This window comes from Corylus avellana, chromosome ca11 (assembly GCF_901000735.1).
Source record: "Corylus avellana chromosome ca11, CavTom2PMs-1.0".
Classification (NCBI taxonomy): domain Eukaryota; kingdom Viridiplantae; phylum Streptophyta; class Magnoliopsida; order Fagales; family Betulaceae; genus Corylus; species Corylus avellana.
In genome coordinates, this window is record NC_081551.1 from 14,958,673 (window position 1) to 14,969,968 (window position 11,296).

At 35.9% G+C, this 11,296-nt stretch overlaps 2 protein-coding genes across 2 annotated transcripts; both read right to left on the reverse strand.

The window, feature by feature from the left end:
- Window positions 1-2,799: 2,799 nt before the first annotated feature.
- LOC132166628 (triphosphate tunnel metalloenzyme 3-like) lies at window positions 2,800-3,750 on the reverse strand. The gene is made up of 2 exons (XM_059577475.1): window positions 3,649-3,750; window positions 2,800-3,511 (listed from the first exon to the last, which is right to left on the reverse strand). Exon 2 carries the CDS (start codon window positions 3,480-3,482, stop codon window positions 2,886-2,888), a length of 597 nt encoding a protein of 198 aa, XP_059433458.1. The 5' UTR covers window positions 3,483-3,511; window positions 3,649-3,750; the 3' UTR covers window positions 2,800-2,885.
- A 4,025-nt stretch (window positions 3,751-7,775) lies between these two features.
- LOC132165733 (heparanase-like protein 3) lies at window positions 7,776-10,723 on the reverse strand. Its single transcript, XM_059576409.1, has 8 exons — window positions 10,259-10,723; window positions 9,782-9,818; window positions 9,429-9,612; window positions 9,184-9,332; window positions 8,851-9,081; window positions 8,441-8,756; window positions 8,267-8,366; window positions 7,776-8,187 (listed from the first exon to the last, which is right to left on the reverse strand). Exons 1-8 carry the CDS (start codon window positions 10,499-10,501, stop codon window positions 7,855-7,857), a joined length of 1,593 nt encoding a protein of 530 aa, XP_059432392.1. The 5' UTR covers window positions 10,502-10,723; the 3' UTR covers window positions 7,776-7,854.
- Between the last annotated feature and the right edge of the window lie 573 nt (window positions 10,724-11,296).

Consider the following 11,296-nt stretch of genomic DNA (forward strand, 5'->3'; position numbering starts at 1 on the left):
TTTTTTTTTTTTTAATTTTTGAGGACCATTAGGGTCCACTTTGTGGACGCTAATGGTTAACTATCAGCGTCCACTTTGGTTTGGACGCTGATAGTTATTTTATTATTTTTTTTTTTGGACCATTAGGGTCCACGCTAATGATTAACTATCAGCGTCCACTTTGGTTTGGACGTTGATAGTTAATTTTTTTAAAAAAAAATTTTTAGGACCATTAGGGTTCACTTTGTGGACGCTAATGGTTAACTATCAGCGTCCACTTTTAATGGACGCTAATTGTTAATTATCAGCGTCGACTATGGCTTACGTTTACATCATCTTTAGGGTCAAAACATTTCGACTTTTAGGGTCGATAAAGTAGACGCTAAAAGTGATCATTAGGGTCGACTTTAAGTGGACGCTGATAATCACGCATTTGATCATTAGGGTCGGACTATTAGCGTCGACACTTTTAGGGTCGAAAAGTCGACGCTGTTGTCATCAGCGTCTATTTTAGGACTTTTAGAAGTCGCCCCTAAAGACCTAAATTCTTGTAGTGTCTGCTTGTATATTACAACATAATCCATTGCAAAACAAATAACATCAAATTGGATTACAACTGCAAATGAGAATCAATTGACAAAAGCAGCTAATAACTTTGGAACAAAGCCCATGTAGAACTAAAGGGGGAATAATTAGGTTCAGCGAACAAACAGATCAAGGATAATGGGTCACAAGACCAAATATGAGAGCTTCAAAAACATAGTCATAAATAGAAAGTTAGATATCAACAAAATCAAATAGATTACAATCACGAAAGATGACAATCACAGCATTCAAGGTTTCAAACGAATATCACATAACAGTAAAGACTAGACCAACTGTTATTCGGTAGGTTCAGAAGATAACAAATGAATGCCCACTGTTAGAATATATGGAAAATATATTTTGCTTTCCATATATTCCATAATTATGCTGATATTGAAATATTCTCTATTTATGGGTTGATTGTAATCATATATTGAGATTGTAATCAAATCAAAAGGATTTGATTACCAAACTTGTATTTAAACATTACGTTATAAATAGCGATTTTTGTATTGTAGATAAATTAAGTTAATGAGCACAATGTAGCCCTTAGGGGTATTCCGAGTGGTAGACGTAGGTGTCTAACACCGAACCACCCGTAAGTTCTTTGTGTTTATTTTCTATATTGCTTCCGCTTATATTCCCTCATATTTATTATTTCAACATGATATCAGAGCCACTTTCTTTGTGGACTCAAATTATTTTTCTTATTTTTTTGCTGTTCAATTTATCTCATATTTCTTTTCCTCAAGCATGTTTCTATCTGTCAATCCAATTGTTTTCCATAACAATCGTCTGATCCAACCTACCATCACAAGATCAAGTCCACTGTTTGCCGACAACCACAACAAAGCCCACCACCAGTCAGCAACAGCCAATTCAACCTACCTTCCATCCGACAGAGCCGCGCCATCGTCTGGCCTTCTCCGGCGTCATCCCACTCCCAAACGACACCTTCCATAGCCATTGTCACTGCCGAACGACACCTTCCACTGCCAGCAAGTCACTCCAGAAGCAGCAGCGGCACTGTCGGCTGTCCACGGTTCCACGATTCACCGCCACAAATCTCCCTGCAACCAGTGCTTCCACCACTACCGGCCTTAGCCTTCGGCTTCCGTGCCATCCAGATCTACTCCTCCGGTTATGCCAGTGTCCTTTCCTCCAGTCATGCATGGCCATCTCTGTTGCAGCAAAATATGCAAAGAAAGAGGAAGAAAGAAGGGGACAGACAAGCGTGGAGAAACTTGTGAATGGAGGAAAGAGAAAGAAAAGAAAGAAGGGACAAAGGCGTGAAAAATAAAAATAAAAATAAAAAATTTGCTGCGTGTGGCGTGGAGTGAGGAGGGAGAAAAGAGAGAAAAGAAAAAGAAGGTTTCAATAAGAAAGGAAAAGCGGTCAAAGTGGACCACATCATGCGCGTCACGCGCCGGTCAGGTTCGGTGCGCCGATCTGATAACCGCCCAAGTGGGCTCATTTTTTTTAAAAAAAAATTTGGCCCAAGTCGGCCCTTTTTATTTTTGGCTCATAGTCAGCCCTGGTCCGTAGTTGGCCCATTTTTATTTTTGGCTCATAGTCAGCCCTGGCCTGTTGTTGGCCCCTTTTATTGTTGGCTCATTGTCAGCCCTGGCCCGTTGTTGGCCCCTTCTAGATTTTGGCCCGTTGTCGGCCCCTTTTGAAGTTTGGCCTGTTGTCGGCCCTTTTGAATCTGCATTCACCAGCCACCCGCCGCCGTCGCTGGCTGCTCGCCAGCCTCTATCTCCTCCGGCAGTCGTCATCATCTACGGCCTGTTCCCCACCTCCACCACCGCCGTCATCATTGTTTCGGATTTCAAACTCAAGGTTCCAAAATATTTCACCTTGAGTTTGAGGGGGGATGTTAGAATATATGAAAAATATATCATGTTTTTCATATATTCCATAATTATGCTGATATTGAAATATTCTCCATTTATGAGTTGATTGTAATCATATATTGATATTGTAATCAAATCAAAGGGATTTGATTACCAAACTTGTATTTAGACATTACCTTATAAATAGGGATCTTTATATTGTAGATAAATTAAGTTAATGAGCACAATGTAGCCCTTAAGAGTATTCCGAGTGGTGGACGTAGGTGTTTAACACCGAACCACACGTAAGTTCTTTGTATTTATTTTTTATATTGCTTCCGCTTATATTCCTTCATATTTATTATTTCAACACCCACAAATATATTAAGCAGGAACACAAATATTGTCAATCGCACATTCAATTCACATCCAATACCATCCAAACAGACAACAAATTAACAAAAGATAATAAAAAAAGAAAAGTACTCACTAAGGCAGCTTTCCGGAGCGGAAAATGTCGAATTTGGATTTCTCCGAGTAGGAATAGGGGATGTCGTTACCCTTAAGAAACTCCTCTAGCAGTTGCCTGGCGTCCTCGGGATTAGCGCTCTCACATTCAATCTCATACTGAGTCCCAAACCCAAAATCAGTCTCGTCCAACTCCAGTGTCAGCCCCTTCCACTTGTACACTCGCCTCACATTTTCAAACCCTTCCAGCCCCACAAACCCTAGTGGCCTAAACTCCTCCCTCACCCTCCCCAAAACCCTCGATTCCACGTCCTTCAGCCTTCCCGGATCCGCCACGCAGTCGCGTCCGATCGGCGGCTTCAGTCTCTCCTTGTCCCCCTCCACGCGGCTCACACCGTCAACGAGCACCGCCTTGGCCTTGAGAATCACGACGCAGCGCTGGTTGGTGTCGTAGAATCTGAGGCAGAGGGTGGCTCGGCTCGCCGAGAGCTCGCCGGCCGAGCCGTCGAAGAAGAAATTCTCCTGGCGGTTGGTCCTGTCGTGGAATGAGGCCAGAACTTCGGTGACGCGACGGTGGGCCTCCGCGTCAGGAAGCCGCAGTTTAACCTCCACGTCCATGATGAGTCGCTTCTTCGATTCCCAAGAAACTAGAGAAAAGAGAGGGAATTTTTTTTTAATATTTTAATGCAAAAAAAAAAAAAAAAAAAAATTGCCTCAGATCACATGAGCAAGCAGACGCCATTGATTCCGACGCGAGTGAGTGAGAATTAGAGATTAGAGATACCCGAAATGCCGAGAAGAAACCCCACCAAGATCCAACTCCAAATCGAAGACAAAGACGAACTTGAGGAAGCCCGTAAACACACGGCCGCAAAGTAAAATCTTATTTTCTTAACTCTTCTGCTTTATGTTTGTGTGTTGGGGTAGAGAAAAATTTAAGTGAGTGGGTGGAAGCATTAATCACATGCATGCTGCGGTGTTGATTGATGAGAGATATAGGTGAGGTAGCAGAAAAGCGATTTGTCGTCTCTACGTAAATTTTTATAAGCTTCATGAAGAATAAATTTTTTATATTGTGTTATGAAATATTTTTATTTTAAATTGTATTTATCAATTTTTTTATGTTATAAAAAATAAAATATTATTTTATTATTTTAATGTCGCCCCTACTAAAATCAATTCTTGGCTCCGCCACTGGCCACCGCCACAACAAACGCTACCACCACCGCTACTCTCCTCCACCAAATCAATCGCCGCCCCAAAGACCCATCCATCGCCCACCGCTTCGGCCTTTCCTCCCAATAAAAGACCTCAAATCCTCGCTACACATATCTGGGTCATGATAGAGGGCACACCGCGTAACTGCCACGCTGTGGAAGAAAATTTCTTATTTTTTATTTTTTAGGGACGTGATTAGCACCGCACGCCGGCTAAAAAAAAGAAAAAAAAATTTGCCGGCTTGCATGGCGCGCCGGTGTAGCCTTTAGCTTTACCCTTTGACTATTTTCCCTTGCTTCAATATTAAAATAAGAAAAGAACTAAAAAATTATAGAAATAATTTGTTTCTTATTTGGACTCTAGTAAAGGAAATAAAAACATGAAAATTAAAAATCATTTAGACATAAATAATAGGGTATTTTTTAGATAAATTCATGAGGAAACTCACCAAAATACATCATACCTTAATTTATTATTATTATTATTTTTCATTTTCATTTTTAACTACATAAGTTATTCGAAAATACAAAATAGATCATTCCGTTGATTTTTTTTTTTAAATTGTACTTTCCGTTAATTAGTACCGTGGGGATGGCTTGTAGTCATCCCACCGTTGGTCACTCTTTCATTTTTATTTTTATCTTATTTTTGTTTTTGAAGATTTTATTTTTTTTAATTAAAGTATTAAAAATTTATTATTTTAATGTGATAAAGCAAAAATGTTGACGTGACACTAAGGGACGACATAATTTTGGACGAAAAGCTAACGGAATGATGTACTACACATTTTTGAAGAACGTATGCAGTTAAAATTAATAAAACATTTTTAAAGTGTAGTATGTTTCGACTCGTTTACTTAAGTATTTATCTCAAAAATACCTTAAATAATATTTCCAAATATAATAAAATTTTAATATTTTTACGAAAAATACCAAATATCATTTCGGATCAACACAAATTTCCTAAGGAAGGATGAAAGGAGCAAGGATTTTGGCAAAAACTATAAGGTAAAAGCATTTCTATTAAACTCTTCGAATTTTTTTTTGAAAAAAAAAAAAAATTCACTGAAATTGTCATTTAACAAACTTTTTACTTAATGTTAAATTTAACTAGGATTAATAATGCTCTCTAAATATAAAGAGTTCAAAAGTAAAAGTTATTTATTTTTTAATATTCTTTCTCTTTCTAACTTTTTATAGATTTTTAACGTAATGAGTTCAAAAGTTGATTTCATCAATAAAATAGAATATTTAATCAAATTAGAGAAATATTTAGAGAGTTTGATATTTAGTAATTTTGAAAAATGGCTAGCTAAATCAACTAATGTAAATTTCTAAAATTAATTTAAAAAAAAACATTTTAAATAACTCATTGTAAATGCGCTAAAACCCTGCAAACTCAGAAGATGGCATTCTGTAAGGGCAAAACAGCCCATGGGACTATTAAACAAGTTAGGAACAATGGCCAAGCCCACAAAAGGGTCACTTTGCACACCTATATAAAATGACCAAAATGCCCCTGGGAGCACATAGGGAAGGGCATCATTAGGATTTGAGCTAAATGGGCTTATCAAGATGTTGTTGGGATGGAAAGCACATCTAGACTAAGAGCCCGTTTAGAATTGCGTTTGAGAAATAAAGCTTTTAAGTTAAAAAAAACTTTTGGGTAAAATATTCATTTTTAAGTTTTTGCTAGAAGTGTGTTTTTGCCATTTTTAGGTTGTTTGGACCTTTAAAGGCGCCTTTAACTTTTTTACCAAACGAATACTTTTTTCTTCAAACGGATTTTTTTAGTGTTAAAAGCACTTTTAGGACACTCAAACGCAATCTCAAACAGGCCCTAAGAGTCTTTTTTGGGATTGGATTAAGGCGTTAAAAATACGGTTAATAAAAACTTATGACAAACAAAAAGCTTGTCAATTTAGTAAAGGGTTAAATACTTCATACCCTCATGGGGTTTCGTTACTTTATTTTTTCCTCCCTTGGATTTGATTTTTATCACAGGAGATCTTTGTGGTTTTGATAATAGACTAAATTAGTCTTTTTGTCAGTTAGTTGACTTAACGGAAGTCCACGTAGACCAATCAAATGTTGACACGTGGTACCTACTTAAATTTTATTTTTTTTTTTTAAAAAAAAAAAAAAATTTAAAAAAAAATTGGGGGTGGTTTTGGCCACCCCCTAAGCTCCATGGGGTTGGCCGAGCCACCCCCAGTACCCATTGGGGGTGGTTTCGGCCAAAGGGGGTGGCTCCAAATGGCCAAGAGCCACCCCCAAATTTTTTTCTTTTCTTTTTTCGTTTTTTTTTTTAAAAAAATAAAATAAAATAAAGTATGTGCCACGTGTCAACATGTGATTGGTCCACGTGAACTTTCGTTAAGTCAACTAATGGTCAACTAACAAAATGATTAATTTGGTCTATTATCAAAACCACAAAGACCTCCTGTGATAAAAATCAAACACTAGGAGGAAAAAATAAAGCAACGAAACCCCATGGGGGTATTTAGTATTTAACCCTCTAGTAAAACCCTCTAAAAAAACAAATTTCTTTTTTACTTTTTTGCTCTTAAAGAGGCCATAAGCACTTTTGAGAAAAGCTTAAAATGAAGCCTTATTCTAAAAAAAAATTCAGGCTTTAAAAACTCTATTTTCCAACACAATCTCAATACAGGTTACAAGTAACGACGAGGTAGTTTCACCCGAGACTCGCGTTAATAAAAAATACGATTTCAATTTATACCCTGATGTGAATCTCAAAAATTAATTAAGAAATTTTGCTAAGGAGAATTTAGAAGATTTTATTATTTAAATATTTAAATATTGTGAATTTTGAAGGATTATTTCCTAAAACTTCACTTAACCTTCTAAACTTCCATCATATTTGCAATTACTCCATTAAACTTCAAAAACTTCTTAATTTAGTGTATTCATCTTTCAATTGTTTTTAATTTCACTAATTCGTTAAATGGATTGTCCACTTAATCCTAATGACGGTGTGTCAAAATTTCTAAAATACTCCCTTTTTGTTTTTAGGACAAAAAGAAAAAGACTATAAGGATTTAAGCGTTGGTCAGAATTTAACAGAGTTTTCAAAAATATCTAGGCATGAATCATTGAAAAATACATATATATTTAAAAAGGAACAAGGGTATTATGAGAAATTTGATAAGATTTAACAAAAAATTCTACGAGAGTTGAAATTAAAAAATAAAAAATAAAAAATAAAAAAATTGAAAGATTGATACACTAAAAATGGATAGTTTTTAAAGTTTAGATAGAAAATTGCAAAATAGAGACAATTAAATAATTTTTTTCCTTTAATATAGAAGATTAATTCTAATAAGAGTTATATTGAACATGTATTCCGACAAGTCAAGATTTTTTTGGTACAGAGAAGCTAATAAGATTATAGGGAAGCACCAACTTTTCCCGTACCAACCCTTCAACTGTTAAGAATGATCTAAACAAACAAGTGCCACAAAATCTCTCTCTCTCTCTCTCTCTCTCTCTCTCTTGTGTCGGCACAAAATTGTGGAACTTCTGTACGATGGATAGAGTTTGCAGTACAATGTTTTGTGTATTTTACCATTATCATAACTTCCTTTCTGAATTAGAAAAAAGAAAGAAAAGAAAAAGAAGAACAATTAAGAACAGTTTATAAGGAAAAAAAGAATTATGCTTCACTAACAAAAAAGGATAAAATCGTTTCCCTTGTATTCTCTCACTTATTTGATTACTAGATGTAACCAATTTTAGTTCCATCTAGTGCCATCCTACATGCAAGCAGGAAGAACAAGATCAGGGATGTGAGCGAATACAATAGAGAAAGGATCTACCTTTATTGGGTTTGATGAATTTGCATACAAAGGCTCCAAAGGAGGTATCTCCCCAGATGAATTTACACTCAAAATGTTTCCATTTAGCAGCACTCTTTGGCTGTGTAAATTCCCATCTTTTGCTGTTATATGGTATTCCTCTCTTTCATAAACTTGAAGCAGCTGAAAAATATTCTTTTTATGTCCAAAACTCCAACTACTGTTGAAGCCTACTTTGGCCTGGATGGTGGTGCTGTTGTCAAGGTTGATTAACAATACTGTGATGCCTTTCTGCATAATGTAGACTCTAATCAGATCATAAACAAAGTATATGTCTCTGTTTTCATCATTGAATTTGGATTAAACTTACAGAATGTTTTGCACAGTGAGTGTAAGCTCGGATTTTCTTTGTCCCTGAAAAGCTAGTTGACAGAACTTTTCTTCCCATTAGTCTATGCCAAAGAAGAGCACTGTACAATGAAGAAAGCAAGTATAAGTACAAGTTTAAACTTTTGGAATAAGTGATGATTTAATGCTCAATAACCTGTAGTAATCCGGATTTGGTTCAAAGGTTGTGGTGTTAAGTAGACCGTAGTTTCCGCCGATAAACGTCTGTCTGCAGTATGTCTTTGTGTCGAATGCTGACGCCATTCCAAGCTGATCTAAGTACCAGAAACTAAACACAAATGCATTGGTGACAAGATTGTGGCCACTATTGTAAGCCCCTCCTGCCTCACCAACCCATGCAGTTGCTGGAGTTGGAGAAGTCCTGAGAATGTTATGGAGTCCCCTAAATGTATCAGCCTCACCATCAAGATAGGATGGGTCAAGGATCTTTTCAACAAGGTGCTGATCAACTCCTGTAATGTAATTTACATTAAAAATTCTATCCATTTCAATCCGTTTGATGAGAGTATAAACTGAAACAAGTGTCAACAAATCAATCTGCTCTACCTGGCCCCAGATTATATATGTGGTGGGTGATGACATCCAAAGATGTGGTTGCCTTATCTAAGAATTCTTTGAACCATTTTGCATCAAAGAATCCTCCTGGTGCTATGATCAGGGGCTTTGGCTCTATCTCCTTGTAAATATTTTGGACTATTCTTTGTAAAGAGATGGTGTCCAAGGCATACTGATCTGCTGCAACTCTTGTTCCCACTCCATTCCCACTCAATTCATTTCCTGACCAACAAACACATACATTAAATCCACCCACGTCGTCAAGTTATGTGACAGTTGTATACCAGAGTATTACTCAGCATTGACGGGAAATATTGTTCTTACCGAGCTCCCAACCATGAATGGTGTGGTTGTTTCTGACAGTATAATGTATTAGAGATTCAGCATTAGTGTAATCCCAAGCTCCAGTGGTAGACCCATCAGACTTGATAGATCGTCCATTGAGAGCATTTAAGCCGAAAATAATCTTAGCCCTGAAATAAACCATGGAATGTAAGGCTGTTTAATTAACTGGTAGAGATTAAATTTTCAAGGTAAACAAGAAGGAAGAATGATTAATTGTTGTTTACCCAGATTTCTTGAAGAAGTTGTTTAATTCATCCCATCTATTTATGGGTAAGCAACCCTGAGTGAAACCAAACAGCTCTGAGGTATTCTTAGCAAAAGGAATACAAGGTTGCTTGTTTTCTTCAGTATCATATATCACCTTGTCTTGCAAACTGCCCCCCAGTCGAAGTTTTAAGGGAGAAAAGGCTGCATCAGATTGGACGGTAATCTTTAGACTCCAATATATATATATATATATATATATATATATTGAAAAAATAAAAAAAAATAAAAATTGGAGAATGCAAATCTTTTTAAGAGAAAATCCTGTAAGTACTGAATAAGAAAAACCATTAAAATGTTAAGCTATTCTCACCTTTTATGGCATTTAATAGAATATTGTTGCCAAGATCCTGCACATGAGAATGATGAAAAAAAAATTACAAATTCATAGTCTTCAACTTTTTATTTAATTTTTTTATTCTGAGCTCATATTCTTCAACTGAAAATGCAAATATCAATTTTTAAATGTATATATATATATATATAATATATTTCTTCTTCTTCTTCTTTTCCTGCATCTGTTTTAACTTGCAGTCCTATTTTTGTAAATTGAGTTCTGATTGGTTTCTATTGAATTCGTATTATACTTTTCAATTTTTGATATATATATATATATAATGAAAAACAATGAAAAAATGAATCAATCGCATCAATGAAACATCAACAACTGCCCTCGAAATATAGTTATAATTATGTTTTCCTCATATCAACCAGAGAAAGACATAACAACCCAGCAGCAACAACAAAAGAAGAAGAAGAAGAAGAAGAAGAAGAAGTAAAAGAAACAAACCAGATTGAGCAGAGAAGCACGACCCCAGCTGCATGTTCCATAGTCACATTTCTCAGGAGGCCACCAATCAATGGTTGCACAAACAAAATCATCATCAATCCTCCCAATGGCTGCTTTCCCATCAATGAAAACAGTCCCCTCAGCAACCCCATCTCCTACAATCCTTGAGTTCACAGAAATGAAGCTGTAGCTGAACACACACATCCAAAGGCACATGCCCATAACCCAAATCCGACAACCCATTTTCCAGATTCAATCAAATATCCAAGATCCGACTCTTCATGAAGTATAGACGCCTGGGGCTGAGGGTGCCATTAACATTATGTAGCAAACTGAGGTTTACTTGCAGCCTGCAGCCATTAATGGAGGTCACGAGTGTGCAACAAAAGCCAAAAAAAATTAATTGAGATTTTTTATTTTCTTTTATGTGATTCGTGGACGTGAGCAATTTTAAACAACTAAAGATGGTTACCCTTTTCTTGACTCTGTCTCTCTCTTTCAGTCTTTCTCTTTTCACTGATATCTTATTGGTTTGGAACTTTTTGCAGATCAAAATAATTCTTTTTTATTTTCTTAAAGAATAAAGTTTGATCTTTGTTGCAACTTGCATATAGTGGTGGGCCATGTTTTGCTTTATTTGAGAAAAATAGGATTGCGTAGCTGACAAAAATTGTAGTCTTTGTTTGGTCGAGAAAAGGCATGACCATCTGTATATATTGATGTTGCCATGTGAGAGTCGGTTACAGGCTTACAGCTATGGTTTGGGAGCTTCATTGGGGAGTTAAGAATCTACCATAACTATTAACTACTACATAAAAGCTTCTTTACTGCTGTCTTACTAACAAACAAAAAATAATAATGAACAATTTAAACGCAAAAAATACCTAAAAATAAAAATAAAAAACTTTTTCTTTTCATTATGTCAAACAATTAAAAATAAAAAATACCTTCAAAAGCATATATATATATATATATATATATATATATAGTCAGAATCTCTCTAGAAAAATTTTGAGGTCATAAATGAGATATCTGTAT

Excerpts from the sequence above, each read along its gene's own strand:
- LOC132166628 (XM_059577475.1), bottom strand. The coding sequence starts at position 3,482 with ATGGACGTGGAGGTTAAACTGCGGCTTCCTGACGCGGAGGCCCACCGT.
- LOC132165733 (XM_059576409.1), bottom strand. The coding sequence starts at position 10,501 with ATGGGTTGTCGGATTTGGGTTATGGGCATGTGCCTTTGGATGTGTGTG. Across the intron at positions 9,082-9,183 it reads CATTCATGGTTGGGAGCTCG|GAAATGAATTGAGTGGGAAT; the intron begins GTAAGAACAATA and ends TTTGTTGGTCAG. Across the intron at positions 8,188-8,266 it reads CTCACTGTGCAAAACATTCT|AAAGGCATCACAGTATTGTT; the intron begins GTAAGTTTAATC and ends TACATTATGCAG.